This window comes from Alligator mississippiensis, chromosome 2 (assembly GCF_030867095.1).
Source record: "Alligator mississippiensis isolate rAllMis1 chromosome 2, rAllMis1, whole genome shotgun sequence".
In the NCBI taxonomy this organism is placed as follows: Eukaryota; Metazoa; Chordata; order Crocodylia; family Alligatoridae; genus Alligator; species Alligator mississippiensis.
Window position 1 is genome coordinate 54,428,730 of NC_081825.1, and position 18,555 is coordinate 54,447,284.

The window sequence follows — 18,555 nt, forward strand, 5'->3', positions numbered from 1 at the left end:
CTGATGATGACCCTTTTGAAAGATTCCACTCTGAGCTTTTGTCTAAGAGGTATTATATGATCTCAGTACAGGCAGTCCTCGGACTTACGACATAACTGGTTCCTGAAAACTGAGTCTTAAGTCGAAACGTTTTAACTCTGAATCAATTTTCCCATAGGAACAATGTTATAAATCTGGGATTGGTTCCTGAACCAAGGCCCAATACCCCATTTTCACCAAAAATAACCCAGAATTTTGTACTCCATCAATTATAGATGAGTAATATAGCTACTTTAATGTATTTATATTGTAAATAACAATCGTATTGGAAGGACTTCTTTGAGGTGACTTTGCTAGATTTTTTGAAGGGTTCTTGGCTGGAGTCTTCTCAGGAGTCTAGGCTGTAGGTTTTTCTGGAGTCTTATCCGCTTTCTTAAAGAAAGCGTTCAAGGAAGTTTGGACAGATGTTCTCTGGAGAGATGGGAGACACAGCAAACTTGTTCGTTGGCGTGGCGTTGCATCAGATCAAGCATTGTAAAGTCGAAACTGACGTCATAAAGTTGAAACAGGATGTCAATTTATAAACGTTACGTGAAACGTAACTCAAAATGTTGTAAGTTGAGGACTGCTTGTATTTTGAATCCATTTCTTAACGAGAAGTCATATCATATGCAGCATTTCCCTAGCATATCAGTAGTGGTGCACTGATACATGGGTCTGATATTGGATCAGCACCAACATAAAGAAAATTGGTTGTGTTGGAAATTGGTCTGATGTGGCCAATAATTTGGCCAATAAATGCCCATGCATGCGTGCAGCTGCAGCACAGCAAGCAGGCAGCGAGGAGCACAGCCTGGCAGCTTGGAGATCTATGTACAGCTGGTAAGTCTGTTGTGCTGGAAGTGGAGGCGGGAGGGAAGGAGTGTGGGGGGCAGATCAACACCCCCCGTGGTGAGGATGGAAGTGGGGCAGGGGCTGGGGCAAGCAGGTGCTGCTCAGCTGGGGCAGGGCGGGGTGCGGGACAGAGCTGCTGCTTGGTCAGGGGGTGTGGGGTGGAGGGTGCAGCTCCTGCCACTGTGTGCACCCCGGGAGGGTGTGTGTGTGGGGGGGCATGTGTCCCTGGATCTGCATGTGGAGGGGGGCTGGGCTGGGACTGCCCTCAGGGTGGGCAACAGCAGTGCTGGGGGGGGGGTGCAAAATTTGGGGTGGCTGCAGCCACTGCCCTCCCTGAGTGCCCGGCCCAGCCCCTTCTGGGAAGAGCCTGGTGCAGCCTTGGCCTCAGCCCACAGCTACAGCCTGCCCTGCTCCATCCTCCCAAGATGCATGCAGTGGCAGGAGTCATGCCCCCCAGATGAGCTGTGGTTCTTTCCCCTCTCTTCCTTCCCCTGGCTAGGCAGCGCTTGCCCCAACCCCACTTCCTCACTGCAGGGGCCTTGATCTGCCCCCTCATGCCCCTTTCCTCCCCCTGCCCCTTCCACCACAACAGACTTACCAGCTGCATGCAGCTGTATTGGAAATCAGCTCGGTATCGGTCAATATGCCTCCTTAAAAATTGGTATCGGCCCCAAAAATCTCTATTGGTGCACCCCTACGTATCAGGTATATGCAACCTCCTCCCTTTTCTGTTGGGACCCATCTTTGCAGTGTCAGCAGGCAGACTAAGGATTGAACGAGTTTGGAGACTGAATAACCATTTCATCTGTAGATCTAGCCTCTTCTCAGCTTGACTGAGGCACGTTGATAAATTATACCAGGTTCTCATTGTGTAGTTGCTGTTCATGTTCTTTAGCTGAAAGGACAGACTTGAGGTGGGAATTTCTAAAACGTCAACGTTTCATAGGAGTTCAAGACTCCATTGACTTTCAACGTAATTTATTGTCCTAAATCACTTAGCCACCTTTGGGAAATTTCACCCCCTTTCTAAAAAAGCTGTCTACCTAATACCTTTAATGAGGAGTACATTCATAAACATTTAGTTTGAAGTAAGTGAAGCCTTCACTCTTTCCTTCAGAAAAACTTTATAACTGAATTTGATACAACTGCCATCAAGGCAGCTAACCTTTGAAACAGAGTAACATTAATAAAGCTGTCAGAACAAAATGAAATAAAGACTCTTCTAAGATCAGGAAGGCTGATTTATATGTAAAATGCAATGTGGTGCTATCCTTTGGGAGGAACTAAGAATGTCCTTGGAAATTTTGCTGTTTGAATCTCAGTCCGTTTGGATGAAAGAATGAGATGAGAGTAAAGGGTGTTTGGTTCAAGGGATGTTACAGACTTTTTTTTACTGTATTGGCATCTAATTGAACTGGAGACAGGAAAGGAAATGGTTGTTTTAGGATATCCATAGTAAAGGCGCTCTCTCCCCTTCAAAGATGAAAATCTTTTCTTAAAAGACAATTAGAGCTAAATGAACAGTCTGTCAGTCTGTACCATTTAATTGTTGTTTAAGTTCTTACCAAATTGTGCATTAGTGTTTTTTCGTTTCAAATGTTATTTTCCAATTCCTTTCTATCTAAATTTTCTGTGGGCATGTCTCATTTGGGCACGTAGTGTTTGTCTTTCATGCTGAACAGGTAGTCTCAGTTGCCCTGCCTGATAGGCATGTCTTTCTGCTTCATTTTCTAGTTTATCCACAGGACCTACCTTAGGTAAGAGTTGCAGTCAGGCTCTTATTACAATTCTACCTATTGAGATGGAAAGCTTTTAATCTTTTTTTAATGGTCTGCACCTATAGGTGCTATCACGAACCAGTTCCTTTCTGCAAGTGTCAGGAAAATTCTGTAGACAGAATAGAAACATAAATAGACAAACAATTTCTGAAACATCTTCAGCCAAGTCCTGGTTTGGCTTTTCTTAGAGGTTCTCATGGAAGCTGGAGAAGGCCAAAATAACTGCTTCTTTCACTGTGCAGTTGAATTTTTAATTATACACCTTGTATTCCCATGTTAGCAACAGGGTAGGGTGGTGATCCATCCCCGTCAACCAACAAGGTTGTTCACAAGGACTGCAGAGAGTCATTTCTACTTGTCAGAGACAGGTTCTGCTAGTATCTCAAACTAACCATGTGGGGTCTGACATCTCTTCTGGCTTCCCTATTTTAGATGTTAAAAGAGTGTTCTTGTCCTTGTCTTTACATAGGAAATTGGATACGGCTGGAAATCCAAAAAAAACTAAAAGGAACATTTAATTTCTAAGTGTAACTGAAATTTAATTGCCAAGTCACAAGATTCATTCCTGAAGCGTCTGTTGCAGTAAACAAACAACTGAGCAGCAATATTAGACTGATTTGGGAGTTATGGAGAGAACGTGCTTGGATTTTGGAGGGAATAACTGCCAGGGGAAAAAAACTTTAATGTTATTAAGGCATAGTAAAAATTTCCATATAATACCAATTTTATTTAGGTATGCTGGACAGGTGGGCTATTTGATTGCTGGGATGAAAGAAGTCACAGAAGCCCAAATAGGGGACACGCTGTATTCGCATAAGGAGCCGGTGGAGCCCTTGCCTGGTTTTAAATTGGCGAAACCAATGGTCTTTGCAGGTGAGCAGCACACTGATTCAAAAACTGGAAACAGTTTTGTATTTCCTGCAAAAGTAAAAGAGCTACTTGGGCAGTGAAGAATAAAACAACGTGCATATAAGTTACAGGTTTTGAAGAATATTGCAGTAGCCAAGTGCTGCTCTAGAACAGCGTGCAGTATGGCCTTGAATAGTTTTAAGAGTAACAAGGATTAGTGGTTGCTTTAAAATTAATATGAGACTGACACTATTTTTACTTGAGGATGATTAGCTTTGTTCACTCGGGGTTTTCAATATATAGATACATAGATCTTGAAGAATTGCATCACCCATTCGGACTTATTTCAACTGATAAGCTTATGTCTACTATTTATTATGAAGCATTTTCTCTGGGAAAGGGCTTTTATCTGCTACCATCACTTATATCACAGTATCTTTAAAGGCAAAAGGTACTAAAACTAGTTCTTTACTTTCCAAGATTAAAATTGTATTTAAATACATTATAAGCATAATGGCAAGGCTATTGATATGTTAGGTATGGGGTTTTCAACCTTTTAAAATAAATGTACCCCCAGCAGCCCCCTTTTTAATAAATGTATCCCTGGGGGAAGGGGGAGGGGTGGCACACGGCCAGATGTCAGGTGGGGGGGAAGGGGAATGGTGAGCAGTCGGATGTGGAACTGCGGGGGGGGGGGCAGGGGAGGGTGGCGGTGGAGCAGTGGCAGCATGGCGTCTGTACAGCCCTGCTTTCACTCCACCCTGGCCCTGCTCCTGTGAGGCGGTGGCGCTCTGTCCCCGGTTGACAACCCCTGTGTTAGGCATTTATCTGTTGCTGTAGTAGTTTGGGAGGCAACATTTCTGTCTACAGAGGATGGGGAAAGGTGATTTCTAGGCCCCTTCTACATGTTACATTTCTATCCTGATTAGCTTTGGGTGGGCTGCTGGGTACAGGGTTTAAAGTCCACAGTGGGGGATGCCCTTTGACTTCCCTGTACCTAGCAGCCCAGCTAGAACTGCCAGGTGTGGGGCTTAAAAGTCTCCTGAAGGGGAAACTGCTAATCCGCCAGAACTGCTGTGCCTTAGTTTTTGACAATCAGCTGATTGCCTGTCTGGGCAGCGTCAGGTGACCTCGACTTATCAAAGTCTAGGCCAGGGCTGATCAATTGATTGTCAGCTCTGACCCTGGGACCTCACTGAAGCCCGTTCGCATCACCACTGGTTCCTGGGCCAGAACTGACAATCAGCTGATTGACCCCAGTTCAGTTTGCCAGGTCCAGGATTATGATCTAAGCTCCCCTTGTATTGGCAACTAGTAATGGCATGACTGGGATCTTATCCATAGTCCCAACAGCCATGACCCCTGCCATGCATTTGTGGCATGGTAGGAGGCGTGACTGTTGGGCGTGCATGGGGCACCTTGCCATGGCGGCATGGAGCTCCCAGTGGTGATACAAGCCTCACCGTCTGGTCCCACTCTGCCCTGCTGTGCTAGGTCTTGCCTACTGTGCTGTGGAAGCTCTGGGGGGGGGAGGGCAGTAGGGCAGGGAGTCCGAGCCTACAGCAGGCACCCTGCATCTGTGCCCCCCCCCCCCCCCCCCCATAAGCTCCACTCTGGCTGTGCCACTGGTGGGGAGAGGGAGCTGGGCTAAGCCTTCCACTCTGCCTCAGCAGCCGCTGCCTCCTATGGGTGGTAGCCGGGGCTCGGGCACTATTGTGGGGGGCAGGGGGGTCCAGACCCAGGTCCCTGGCCCCATAGCCCTGGCAGCTAGGATCCCCCTCTGGGACAGCTGTGGGGTGGGAATGGAAGGGCTGGGGGCTTGTGACTTGGGAGTGAGGGTCCTGGACCTGTGTCCTAGTGGGTGAAGGTGACAGGAGGAGCTCTGATTTTTCCATGGTAAAACCCCCTGAAATTAAATACCAAAATGTATAGGTACTTAGAATTTATTTTATTATAGTGATTGAGGCACTGGTAGGCTTCCAGATTAATTTAAAATTGTAAATATATGAATAAAACATTGGGTGTATGCACACATTCATGCGACACAGTGCTGGGCGCTTTTTGCACGGATTGGTATAAATGGCGAAATGTGTGTCAGTGCTGAGAAAATGGTGGCAGTGCATTTTTTTAACTAAAACACATTGAAGGTGCTTTAGTTTCAAAGCGTACCACTGCTATTTTCTTAGTGCTGACGTGCATTTTGCTGGAGAGGGCCAGGCTGTCTATGTGTGTGCTGTGCATTCCACAAAGTGGGGAGCCAGGTTGCCTGTACTATCTGCTGCAGGTGTGACATGCATAGCTGGGAGCGGTGTGGGGGTGCTATTTGCGCAGTGGGGGGAAGCAAGTTGACCATATTGCACGGTGGGATGCCCATGTGATGTGTGTGACTGGGAAGCTGGGCAGTGTGTGCTGCGGGGGGTGGTGCCCCCTGGGTATATGATCTGCTGTGTGTGGCCCCCCAGTTGGGCAGCCCTGAAATATACATATACAGAGTTCAGATTTAATAGGTGTTCAGAGCAAGTGATTGCTGTATTGAATTCTCCTTTCAAATATTTCCTGTAATGGTCTTATTTGGAAAATATATAGCAGATACTTATGACTTGATTTAATTTGGTCCTTACATGGTTGCATGGAAGTGAAGAGAGAGAGGTCATGAACAGTACACAGTGACTTCTGCTGTTTATCACTGTGTTCTGGAACGTGTGAACCACAACCTAGTTTGGCCATCAGTTTGGGACCAGCACATAAGGGAAAGATGTTAAACTTTGCCAAGTGGTGGAGTAGTGTGTGCTGCCTACAAATAGGGGACTGAATGCCTCCTGGAGTTCCCATGATGGAGCTTATTGATGCAGAGTAATCCATGCCATCTCCAGTAGATAACTGCGTCATAAGGACTCAGTAGAGTCCATAATGCCAGTTGATCAGGCTGTTGCTTTTTGGCAATTGTATTTATTTTTCCTGCATTTCATTTCTGATGATTCAAAACTGCATGTTTCTTTGTTTTTGTGCACTGGACTCTTTTTTTGGAAGGGGCATCTTGCAGAAGGGCAGTGATTCTGCTTGTCTGTGTATTTTTCATGGACTTCCAGATTATTAGTAGTTTTTATTTAATCTGGTTTGAATTTTAACTTTTTTTCATCAGACTTGTTTTAGGGTTTCAGTTAGATAGACAATTGAAGTGTGTTCATAGGCCAGCAAATTAAAGATCTTCTTGATCCACTCCTCTCAGTACCTCTTAACTTCCCATCCTGTACAGACATTTTAAAGAATGAGGTGCTTCCTGGTTTGATTAAGAATGTGTAGAACAGAAAAGATCATTACATAGGAAAGCTGGGGAATAAAGGAAAACTGGGTACACTGAAACAACTTTTCAGAGTGAGATTCAAAGTTTATGGAAAGCATATAAACTGCTTCTTCAGGAAAAAAAAAAGAATATTATAACCAGCAATGGGATAAATTGAGGTCGGCAATTATTGCTAAAGATAGTACAACTTTCTGGCTACTTGTATCAAAGGGAACAGCTAATTTTAATTATAACATTGAAAATAATATTACTGCAGACGATTGGGTAGAATATTTTTTTCAATCAGGTTACTTCTGTGGAACAAATAAGTAGTAATAAACCCCTCACTGATGCAGTTAAGTATCGGGTAACATAGGATCAAATAGCATATTTCCTCAAAGTACAACAGAAGAATAAAGCCCCAGGTCTAGATAGAATACCAGTGGAAGTTTACATTGATAATATCAAATGGTGGACTTAGATCCTGAAAAATGGTATAACTCTATAATTGAGTTGGGCCAAATCCCAGATTCTTGGAAAGGGAGTTTTATTGTACCTATTTTCAAGAAAGGCTTAAAAGATAAGCCAGAATCTTATCGCCCTATAAGCTTGATAGACGTTTCAGTTAAAATTTGATCCCTGCAGCTCCTGCCCTTGCCTCCAGGATGTTATGGAGCCTTGCAGCCAGATGATGTTACTACTTGCCCTTGCCAGCAGGAAACTGATCTGTTTATATGGGTGGCCAGAGATCTAAAATGGCTGCTGCAGTCAAGCACCTGTTGGCTGCTTGGCTCTGGTCTTAAAGTGACAGGCACCAAGAGTGCCCTGTCACACATGGGTAAAAGGGGAAAGCATATTACGTGAACATCAGATCGGATTCAGGGATGGATGTTCCTTTATTGATAACATATTTATTCTTCAATTTTTGTGACAAGTATGCGCAAATCAATACTGTATATTGCATTTGTAGACTTATCAAGAGCTTTTGACCGTAAGATAGAAGTAAACTTTGGGAGAAATTGATAAATTATGGGATTGACCCTTCCCTTTTGCATTTGTTGATAGAATATTGCAAAGATACATGGGCCCAAATTAAGTGGGACTTGAAGGGTGAATTTACACAAATTCACATCAAAACGGGGTTAGACAAGGATGTATTTTGGGCCCTTTGTTGTTTAATCTTTACATGAATGACATTATTGGAAATATGCAGGATGTGCATTTTCATCCCCCAAAACTATTAACAACACCAGTCCCTATTTTAATGTATGCAGATGACACTGTTATACTGTCAAAAACTCCTATTGGATTACAGAGAGCAATTACAACTTTTGAGCATCTTTGTGGAGTAACTTAAAGATAAATTATGCTAAATCCAAAATAATATATTGGGGAAGTCGTTTGATAAAATATCCATGGAATATAGGGGGGAACCAAACTTGAAGTTGTCAAAACCTATAGGTATTTGGGTGTGTTATTCACAGCTTCTCCCTCATGGAAACATCATATTCAGTCAGTTAAAACTGAGGCAGCCCAATCAGCCGTGGCTATAAAGAAATTTTTTAAAACCACAGCAGGACAATCAGTCCAAGCTCCTATATCAGCATATAAAGCCAAAGTTACCTCTCAGATCTTATATGGTGCTGAAGTATGGGGTTCTGCCAATAGTAATGATGTAGACGTACCTGAGAACAAATTTCTTAGCGCTCTTCTGGCTTTTCCTCCCTTAACTCCTGTATCTTTTTTGAGATTAGAGATGGGAATGGATTCTATTTTAACTAATATTATTATTAGAATGGTAGGATTTTGGTTTAAAATCCTGCCCCTTTTACCAGCTTGTCTCCTTGAATTATGCTACATAGAAGATATTTATAATCCCCCTCCTCTCCAATCACCCTGGTTAGCTTTTCTTTCCTGTACTTTTGCACTTTCTAGATGAGATACTATATCAAAGATAATGAAAGATTTTTTTCCCTAGAAAAGGTTCGGGTTTTCCAGAGGATGCGAGATATTGCCAGGCAGAATGATTTTGCAGTGGCTAGGGCTACTTGTATTGTCCCTTTTATATACACTTTGGAAGTTGGACTGGGGGGAGAAAGGTATTTACAGTTGGATCTCAATAATAAATGGTGATCCTCTTTGACTAGATTAAGGACCAGACAGATGCCCACAGCTGTTGTGGCTGGACATAGATTTTCCATACCAGCGGCTAAATGATGTTGCCCAGTCTGTCTAGGAGTTTTGAAAGATACTATCCATTATGTTTTAGAATGCTCTTTATATAATGACATTTATTACCATTCTTGCAGAAATTGATACATTTTTTCAAACAGAGATAAGTTAATCTGGCTTTTACAGCAAACACCAAATTTAGTAAACTGCCTTGTAATTTTTGGTTATAAGGCTAAGGCGATTAGCGCTAAATATCCTTTATTACTGATATGAGTGATGCATTTTAACATTAGACTTGATTTTATTGTGTCAGTTGTGGATCTGTGTACAACAATATTGTAGGTTCATGTCTTGATTTACTACTATATTTATATTAATAATGTTTTTATGTTGGGCTTTATTTTTGGTATAATATTTGTAGTTTGGTTACTTTGTTCGAATTTATTTATATTATAGTCGTATGTGTATTATGTCATTTTTGGGGGCATGGCATTTAGCCAGAATCCTTAATAAATTCTGTTCTTTTGAAATATTTCCACGTAAAACATTTCCTTTAAGGTGAATTAGATTTTAAATCCATTTCCCTATTTGTTATGTTATATAGGAGCTACGACTAAAAGATAAGTTTCAGCCTGTTGCGATATAGTTAAATGGTTTAGATTAATAAAGTGAGGTTTGCAAGGGCCTTTTTGTGAACTGTGTGACTTTGTTTTGACAGGAATGTATCCAGTAGCCCAATCAGAATATAATAACCTGAAAAGTGCTGTAGAAAAACTGACATTAAATGATTCCAGTGTAACTGTTCATCGCGATAGTAGTGTTGCCTTAGGAGCTGGATGGAGGTGAGGATTATTTTGTTACACACATTTTAACTTTAGGAACTATTTTATAAATGAGCATTAAAAATTGTAAATGATAAAAATGGCATTAGTCTTTTATTTCTGGGAACTTTCTTTTTAGTCTTATGATTTAGAATTTAAAGGTTTGATATATTCCTACTCTACATTTGTGCACAGCACGTTTGTCCAGTTTAGCAGTCCTTGTTCAAGAAAAATCATATTGAACAATTTTCAGTTTCATATTTCACTTTATCGAGGTTGTCTTTATTGCACTTAAGGGTACTGAATCAGTTAGTTAGTCCCTAGCACTATCTTCATAATAAGTAATACAGTACACACATTTAGTAATATTTTTTTTCAGGTTGGGGTTCCTTGGTCTTCTACATATGGAAGTTTTTAACCAGCGCTTAGAGCAAGAATATAATGCATCTGTCATTTTGACTGCACCGACTGTTCCATATAAAGCTGTTCTTTCCTCAGCGAAACTGATAAAGGTACCATAATAGTTATTTATTGGAGCTTGAAATGAACCGTTTCTAAGAAACAGTCGAATCCCCAGTGCTTAGATTTTTTTTCCACTTTCCATTTAAGGCCGCTTTCCTCCCAGGAAACTTGAGTTGAGTGATTCTCAATGAGGGGCTGCCCTGAGATGCTTTGAGGGTGATGCAGAAGGTATAGAGAGAGAAACAGGAAAGGGCAAGCTCCAGCTGTCCCTGCTTGTCTGCTTCCCCACCCCCCAATGCCTAGACCCTCTGCAAGGAGGGTAAACACCGCAATACATACTTTCATTATTGAAATGGGGCACTGTTACTAGCTGAAAATTTGCCATTTCCAGCTGATAAGTAGGGGACTACCCAGCTTGAGGTGGCCAGCTGATTTCACTGGGAGATTGTGGGGCTAGCCACCATTTTCGTGGGCTGACCATGCTGCCCCCCCCCCCCCCCATGCCTCTGGCTGAGGGGACCTGATGGCCCTGCCCCTCATCACTGATTGGTTGCAAGGGCTGTCCTTCATACAGCCCTGCCTCTTGCCACTGATTGGTGGAGAGGGGCAGAGCCACATGACAGGCAACCCTCTCAGCCAGTCAGTGGCGAGGGGCAGGCAGGGACAGTAGTCATGTTGGACTCCCCTTTGTGCCAGCAGCCCCCTCCCCACTTCTAAACCCCGCTCCCTCCCCCCCCAGCAGGTTGCTGTGCGGTTGGGTCGCAACAGCATGAGGAATGTAGGCTTCCTCTGGAAATCAAGCATTTTATTTTCATTAAGTTTTTTTTTTTTTTTTATGTGTGGGGATTTTGCAGGCTTTGCCTGTTTTTTTTGCAGGCAATGCTGGATTTCACAAAATTTACAAAATCGCTATTTTGGTAGGTCCCTAATAATAACATAGTGATTACTGTAATTCTGTATCAGGGATGGCAAGTAACTGCTGACAAATGCATCTTTCATCTCTCCTGTTCCCTGTTTTCTGTATCCTTTTTTTTTTTTTGATGAATTGTTATTAAACCTTTAAATAAAGGTGACTAATTGCTTAACTTTTCATTTGAAAGAAGTTAGGGTTCCTGTGCAGACAAGATGTCTGATAGAAACCCACAGAAAAAAGGAACCATAACATTAAGTCACTGAGCAGTATATTCCATTTTCAAGTACATTTTGCTTATATCACTGTTACTGTTACTGTACACGGCAAGCATATGCTACAACCTTAGTTCTGTTATAGCGAATACCAGTCATTCATCACCCTTTTTATTTGCTCTCTGCCAAACTATACGCTCGTTATATAAAATCATAGGCAGGGCTGTTCCTAGGGGGGCGTGAATCAGGACAACCACCCTGGGCCCTGCGCTTTCGGGGGGCGTGCAGAGTGGGACAGAGCAGTGGCGGTGCGGACCTGGGCGGAGTGGAGGGTTTGCATATAGCCGCTCACTCCCCCCCCCGAAGAAGCCCCCGCCACCAGCTTCTTCAGGTCCGGGGCCCGGATTGGAGTAGGGGCAGGGCCCCACAAGGGCTGATTTGCCCTGGGCCCCACACCCTGCTTGGGTCAGCTCTGATCATAGGAAAGGGACCTTAAGGATCATCTAGTCCAACCCTCTGCACATATGTAGTAAGCACCATTGTAAAGCATCCCAGACCATGGTGCTTACTACATATCTGAATCCTATCCAGAAATGCTCTGTGGCACATATGCATGTGCCAATGGAACTGACATTCACAATTTTTGCTGCAGATCTCTTTAGGTAGGACAATGGTGCTTACTACAAAGCTTATGCCACCTCTCTTTGAAAACGTCCAGTGAAAGAGATTTCATAGCTTCCATGAGCATTTTGTTTCATTGCACTGTGGTTCTTAGTTGAGAAGGCTTTTTTCTTTCCCTGAGATTTAATCTTTTGCTGTAATTTATATTTTTGCCTTGTGTTCCGCCCTCTGTGACGAGAACAATTTTTCTCCCTCTTGTTTATGATTGCCTTTCAAATATTTTAAAATTGCCATCGTTTTTCCCCTTAATTGCCTTTTGTCAAAGTAAACATACCTAGTTTCTACAACCTTTTATCATATAGCTTGCCTTCCAACTCCTTCAATGACTTACTTTTAGACTGTGCTTAGGTGTTTTGTATACTTCTTACAGTGCCAAAACAGGTTGCAGCTGAGGTGTAACCGGTGCTTAGTCGACTAGGATTCTGACCATTCACAACTTCCAGAAATAATAATGAATTATTTAGAACATCTAAGTGTTGGGTGCAGAAGGATGAAACCAGTGCAGTTAGGTTATAGTTACTGCAGTGCAGCAACGTGCCTGTCAGTCAAGGGGCTAGTTGGCATAAGTCTCATTTTTTATTCGGCCAAAGTGAAAGTTTATTTGATCATCATCTCCTTGTCAGTGGTTTACCTTTACATTTTCTTCCTTGTAGTTACCCATTTTGGGGTTTGTGCACATTTGTGTATGTGCATGTGCCTAGCAACCTAAAGAGATCTGCAGCAAAAATTTTGGATGTCAGTTCGGTTGGCACAATACATGCATGTGTGCCACAGAGCATTTCTGGATAGGGTTCAGATAACACAGATTCCCCATATTTTTTGTTTATTGCTGGTGGGAATCAAAGAGACCATGGGTTCAGGTCTCATTTCTTTTACTAACTTCTTTGTTTAAACCTTTGTTGATGTATCCCAGCCCATTAAAAGGGAAGGCAAATTGGGAGTCGCACCCATTTCTCTAATATGGGAAGCTGCATCTCGGGTTAATTCAGCATGCTCAGAATCTATGAAATGAAAGACTCAGTGCTTCTGTCTGAAATGTAGCTAGCCATGTGTATGTAACTGTTTTGAAAACATCACCATATGACTAGGCTTGGCAGGATTTGATTTTTATCAGTAAACGTTGATAAGCATTGATTTTTGCCTCACACTCACAGACTGACAAAAATATTTCCATTGTTAATAACTGAAATGTATAGAAAGGAGATGTAAGAAAAATGATGGCTGATGAAGTGTGTGACAGCAGGGGGAGCAATGCAAGAGAATTGTGCTGACTGTAGTTTGGACTGCAACTCCCAGAAATCCCAGGGGACTGGGAACAAAGGAAGAGGAAGTGACGACATGGACGATGGAGCTAGGGGCTTGCAGAGCCAGGACTGATGTCAGCTCTGCTGCTCTGCTGGTGGCAGTCTTACAGTAGCTATGTTTGTCATTAAAAAATTGTTGCCCCCCCACATCCCTAATTTCACACAGTCTTGAAAATTCAAATCAATAAAATTAAAATAAATGCTTAAAAAATTAGAATAAATTGACAGATAATATACATTTTATTTTTTTTTAATAAAAGCAAAATCTATCAAGCCCTATATATGACCTGGACTGTATCATAATGTGCACATACAAAAGGGAAGAATTAAATTTACAGAGGCACCTTTAATTTTAGTGCTTTCTATTTCTGTGTTTGGGATTTTTTAACCTAAATAATAGTTTTCTATGTAAATATATCTTTATTGCATGTCTACTAAGAAATCCCCTCTTTTTGGTCTTTCCTATGTTTTTCTTTTCCCAAAAGCTTTAATAACAACATATGAATTGAACTAATATAGTATCTTGTGTTTCTTCTGTATAATTTTGATTGTGATGAGAGAGAAATTATTTGTTTTGGAAAACAGGAATAAGACAATTCTTTCAATTGTTCATGCATTCAGTTATTTCATGAAAAGTAAACGGTGTGCAACCAAAAACTTTTCAGTTTTCCATTGATTTTAATTTAAAACTAACATATACTTGTGGGGCTAAGTAATTTTTTAGCACATCTTACCAGATGTTATACAGCTAAGGCTTCTAGTAATGTAATTATGAAGAATATAGAAAATACACTTCCAAATGAACATTATAGGAATTAAAGTTACAGTGGTGGGAAGATCTACAGCTGTACCACCAATGGTAGAACAACATTCCCAAAGTGTTAGAATTCTTTGTGTGTGGTAAGTTTCAGTGCCTTCCAAAATTTTGTAGGATTCTAGGATTCTAAGATTTCAAAATGTAATGTCTATATTTTTGGATAGTTTCAAAACATGCTATTCATTTATAGGCTTACTAAGGCAAAACATAGCATTCTTCTAATTATCATGCTGCCGATTATCACACTACTTTTTCCCTGCTACTTAAATGTTGAATTGTTTTTAGTGGTTATCATCTCACTATTAAAACCAGAACCAATTCATATATGTAATGCTGAGCCCAGAACCCCAGCTGTCAAGTGTCATAAATGCTGTGCGGTCTCACCCATTGGTGATTTTTAAGAGCAAGTTAGATAAATTTGTCAGGAATGATAGATGCTGCTTTTGGGGCAGGGGGATAGACTAGATGATCTCTGCCAATTCTGTCCATGCTTTCTATGATTAATTTAGTATTTAAATAGATTTTTATGAGAATAAATCCAGCATTTGTTGCAAAATGTAGACCATGTATGGTGAGAGGGGTCTCTTTCAGATGGTTACCGGATACTGTGGATAAGGCTAAGGGATCTCATTGGGCAATGAGAATTAAAAAAAGCCCCTGTCATGCTTCAGCCTGCAGTTCATTTTAATGTGATTATTCTTTAACATCATTTCTTGCCATTGATATTCCTAATGAACTGTCTGCAGGTATGTACGTTTTCATATTGGAAAGGTTCTTTAAAGTATTTTTTCTGTCTTTTGTTTCAGCTGCTCCTTTGACAGGAACATTATATGAATAAATATTACCAATTGTATGGAAATCAAAGGGTTTGAAAGACTACTTAAAAGTTGTGTATTTGTTCCCATACATTTGAACTGAGAAAAAATTAAATATTTTTTTTTTACTTCTCTGAGGATCATAACCTAGATGACATATACTGTTCAATATCTTCGCCACTGTAGTGAGGCATCTGTGATGAGGTATTAGAATTATTTGGCATATATTTGGGATAACAGTATTACTCACAAGTGTGTATCCAAATAACTGCAATACAACTCTATATCATCTCTCAATATTGTATTTTCATTCAGTTCATCCCTTTTTCCAAGAATGTAGTTTACTAGTAGTACTTTTTAAAGACAGAAGTTAAAGCAAGGTGGTACGTTAAAAATGAACTGGTTCAGCTTTCATAGCCAACAACCTCCTTTGTCAGATGCTAGGCGCACGTGTGTGTGTGTACATGCTGCTTTAAGTTCTCAACCTGCAGTTTCTCCTCTTACAGGAATATGGTAAAGAAGAGATTATTATAATCAACCCTGCTGAGTTTCCTGATAAAAATTCCGTCTCAGAATATTTGGAGCCAACTATTTTGGGTACTGTCATAACACCAGATGTATATATGGGAAAAATTATAACTCTGTGTCAGGTTTGTATATCACTTTAGTTTTGTATGCGCATTATTAAACTACCTCTGGTGTCTGAATGCTAAAGTGATGGGTAGCTTGGAAATGTTAAAAAATAATAATTCTTTTCCAGTAAAACCTAAATGTTAAAACTCGGGTGTGAATGACCTCACTTCTGACTTCAGAATTCCATATAATGTTCAAGCTCAGTATCCAAAGTCTTTTGAATGCTGTAAAAAAGATGTTTGTTCTAGTTCCTTGATTCTTCTTCTAGAGGGGAAATTAGTGGGAGCTGTTGGAGTAATTTACCTACAATGTTTTTAGGAGTAATTTGAAACATATTTTTTATCAGTCCCAAAAAAACTGTTGGGAAGTTTGCAGCTTCCTGTAGGAAAGCTTGCAGGTTCTTGTTACTCAGACGAGCATCTATGCAGGTATGATTCACCTGTTCTTGTCCAAATGTGGAACAGATCAGGATGATAAAAATGATGCTCAATATCCCATTTTAGCAAAAAAAAAATAGCAAAGTGTTGCTTCTTTCAGTTGCAAATGCACATTTTAAAAACTTTGTTCTTTACCTGAACAGCCCAATCTAGTTGCATTGGAAAGATTTTATTTATTTATTTATTTTTAATTAAGTATGAAGACAAAAGTAACAGTTGCAATAGACATAAATATCATAATGCTTTGAAACATATAAAATTACATAATACAGAACAGTATACTGTTACATTAGTGCCCAACGCATATAGTGTAATTAGTAGTCTGGAAATAAGGGAGTTAGGTATTGATCCTGCAGTCATCTGCAGAGCTATACTCCCATGTATACTTCAGTGGTGCTAGGTGTAGCAGTAAGATCCACATACTAAAAACTGTTTGCAGAATTTAATGCATTAAGGGGTAGGAGCAAAATATATTAGGATTTTCAGTGATGAGGCAAGAAGCATTTGGAAATCTTGTATTAGGTGGTGGAATAAGCAACATTATTTCATATGAAGTACAGATACTTAATGTTTTGTGATGTTATAATGCTTATTTAGTTTGGGGCCTAAGCAAATGACTAGAAAAAAGAATGTATGCTGTCTCATAGCTTGTGGCTGGAGTTTCTCAATGTACCATATTACTCACGTCTAAGATGAGGGCTGGGAATGGAAAGGGGAGCCTCTCATCTTAGAATTAAGTATGAGGGTGGGAAGGCAGCTACTGTGGCTCAGGCTGTAGCCCCTACCTGGGGTTGGGGCTGTAGCTGCTGCCTGCCCCACTCTCTGCTGCAACCTCTGCACCCCCGCATTCCTCTCTCCTCCCCACCCCCCAACGCAGCCTCTGCTCCCCTGCCTGCTCGTCTCCCTTGCCCCCCCTTATCCTTGATCTGTGCTGGCAGGCTCTGTCCATAGTGGCGTGGGACACTAAGCATGGCCCCCGCCTGACCCTGTAGCAACAGCGCACAGCCCACGTGGCTGCTCTGGGGCTGGGGCCATGCTTTGTGCCCCAGACTAGAATGGAAATGGAGCCTGCCAGCAGAGAGCAAAATTAAGGAGTGGGGGAAACAGAGGCTGTGATGTGGGGGGAAGCAGAAGATGTAGGGGCAGGGGGGGATCATAGGCGGGGGGTGAAGAGGGGGAAGGGCAAAGGAGGGGGCACAGAGATGGAACAGAAAGGAAAGTGGGGGCAAGGCTGCAAGGAGGGCAGTAGCAGGGGGACAGGCACAAGCAGGGGACAAGCTACTTAGCCTCCCCATACCACCTGTCCACCCTCCTGGAACACTGGGGACGACCCCTCAGTAATTAGATTCTGTACATGGAAACTATACATTTTTTATGCAGGGGAGAACTTCTGTTGTTTAAACTTATGTTGTAGGCTCGCAGGGCAGTTCAAAAAGACATAATATACATTGATGAACAGAGGGTTATGCTGAAATATCTCTTCCCACTGAATGAAGTTGTTGTGGATTTCTATGACACTCTAAAATCCTTGTCTTCTGGATATGCTAGGTAAGCTTCCTTTATTCTGAAGAGGTTAAAAATATGAAAGAATTTTCAAAGGCATGGAAGGAAATTTTCAGCTCTTAACACTAACATTTAATTGGGGAAGAATATTTTTTGTAATGATGCAGAAATGGTCTTTTATGCATGTCCTAACTAGTGTTGCCTTACATTCTAGTTAAAAAAAAAAAAAAAGAGAATGTGATGAAAAATACTGTGATTAGAGAAGGGACCCGACAAGGAGGGATACAACAGGGCAGATGAAACCACATTCTAAAGTTATGACTAGGTCTTTGACCGAAGCAAATATGCTTTGTGTTTTTCATGCAACTATGGGAAAACTAAAACTAGATCGTGAAAAATAGTTGAATGTTCAGTCAGCTTTGAGATGTGGGAGCTATTTTGGTTAGTAAATGTATAAAAGAAATTGTTACGTCCATTTGGCAGACAGGGTTCTTTGGGTACATTTCCATTTGGAATATTTTACATAGTAAGAGAAGCCTAGGAATTTTTGAAGTATAAAATATTACTACAGCTCTACCTTTTACCCAAGCCTTAGACTGTTTCTTTGAATAGGGTAATGGCATTAAATCTTTTACAGCTGAATCAGCCGAGGCAGAGAAGGAAGGTCATATTTGCAAAGTCAGTGGTACTTAACTGCTCTGGCCCTGTGGGCCTGGTGAGCAGTGCAGGGACAGTTCACTGTTAGGATCATGTGCACAAAGTTGGTCCCAAGTGTGATCTAGCCTGCTAGCACAATTCTCTGTGCCAGATCCAGCCACTGTGTAACTCTGTGCCAGCACAATCAAGCACACAAGGCCATTTCATCCAGGCCATGGGGTTCCACATAGGTCTGGAAATTTGGCAGTGAGGGAGTGGCAGCAGCATTAGTTGCCACAGCTCTGGGAGCAATTAACATTTCTACTGCTTCCTTGCTGCCAAATTTCTGGACTTGTTGGGAGCCCC

At 41.5% G+C, this 18,555-nt stretch overlaps 1 protein-coding gene across 3 annotated transcripts in view; it reads left to right on the top strand.

Annotated features, from left to right (window-relative positions):
- Positions 1–18,555, top strand: part of GUF1 (GTP binding elongation factor GUF1) — a 41,693-nt gene that overhangs the window by 16,689 nt on the left and 6,449 nt on the right. For all 3 annotated transcript variants that reach the window (XM_019481117.2, XM_019481121.2, XM_014594924.3), the window contains 5 exons: positions 3,385–3,524; positions 9,674–9,797; positions 10,156–10,288; positions 15,487–15,630; positions 17,465–17,598. In XM_019481117.2, coding sequence (XP_019336662.1) covers positions 3,385–3,524; positions 9,674–9,797; positions 10,156–10,288; positions 15,487–15,630; positions 17,465–17,598 — 675 coding nt within the window. The remainder of the gene's footprint in view (positions 1–3,384; positions 3,525–9,673; positions 9,798–10,155; positions 10,289–15,486; positions 15,631–17,464; positions 17,599–18,555) is intronic.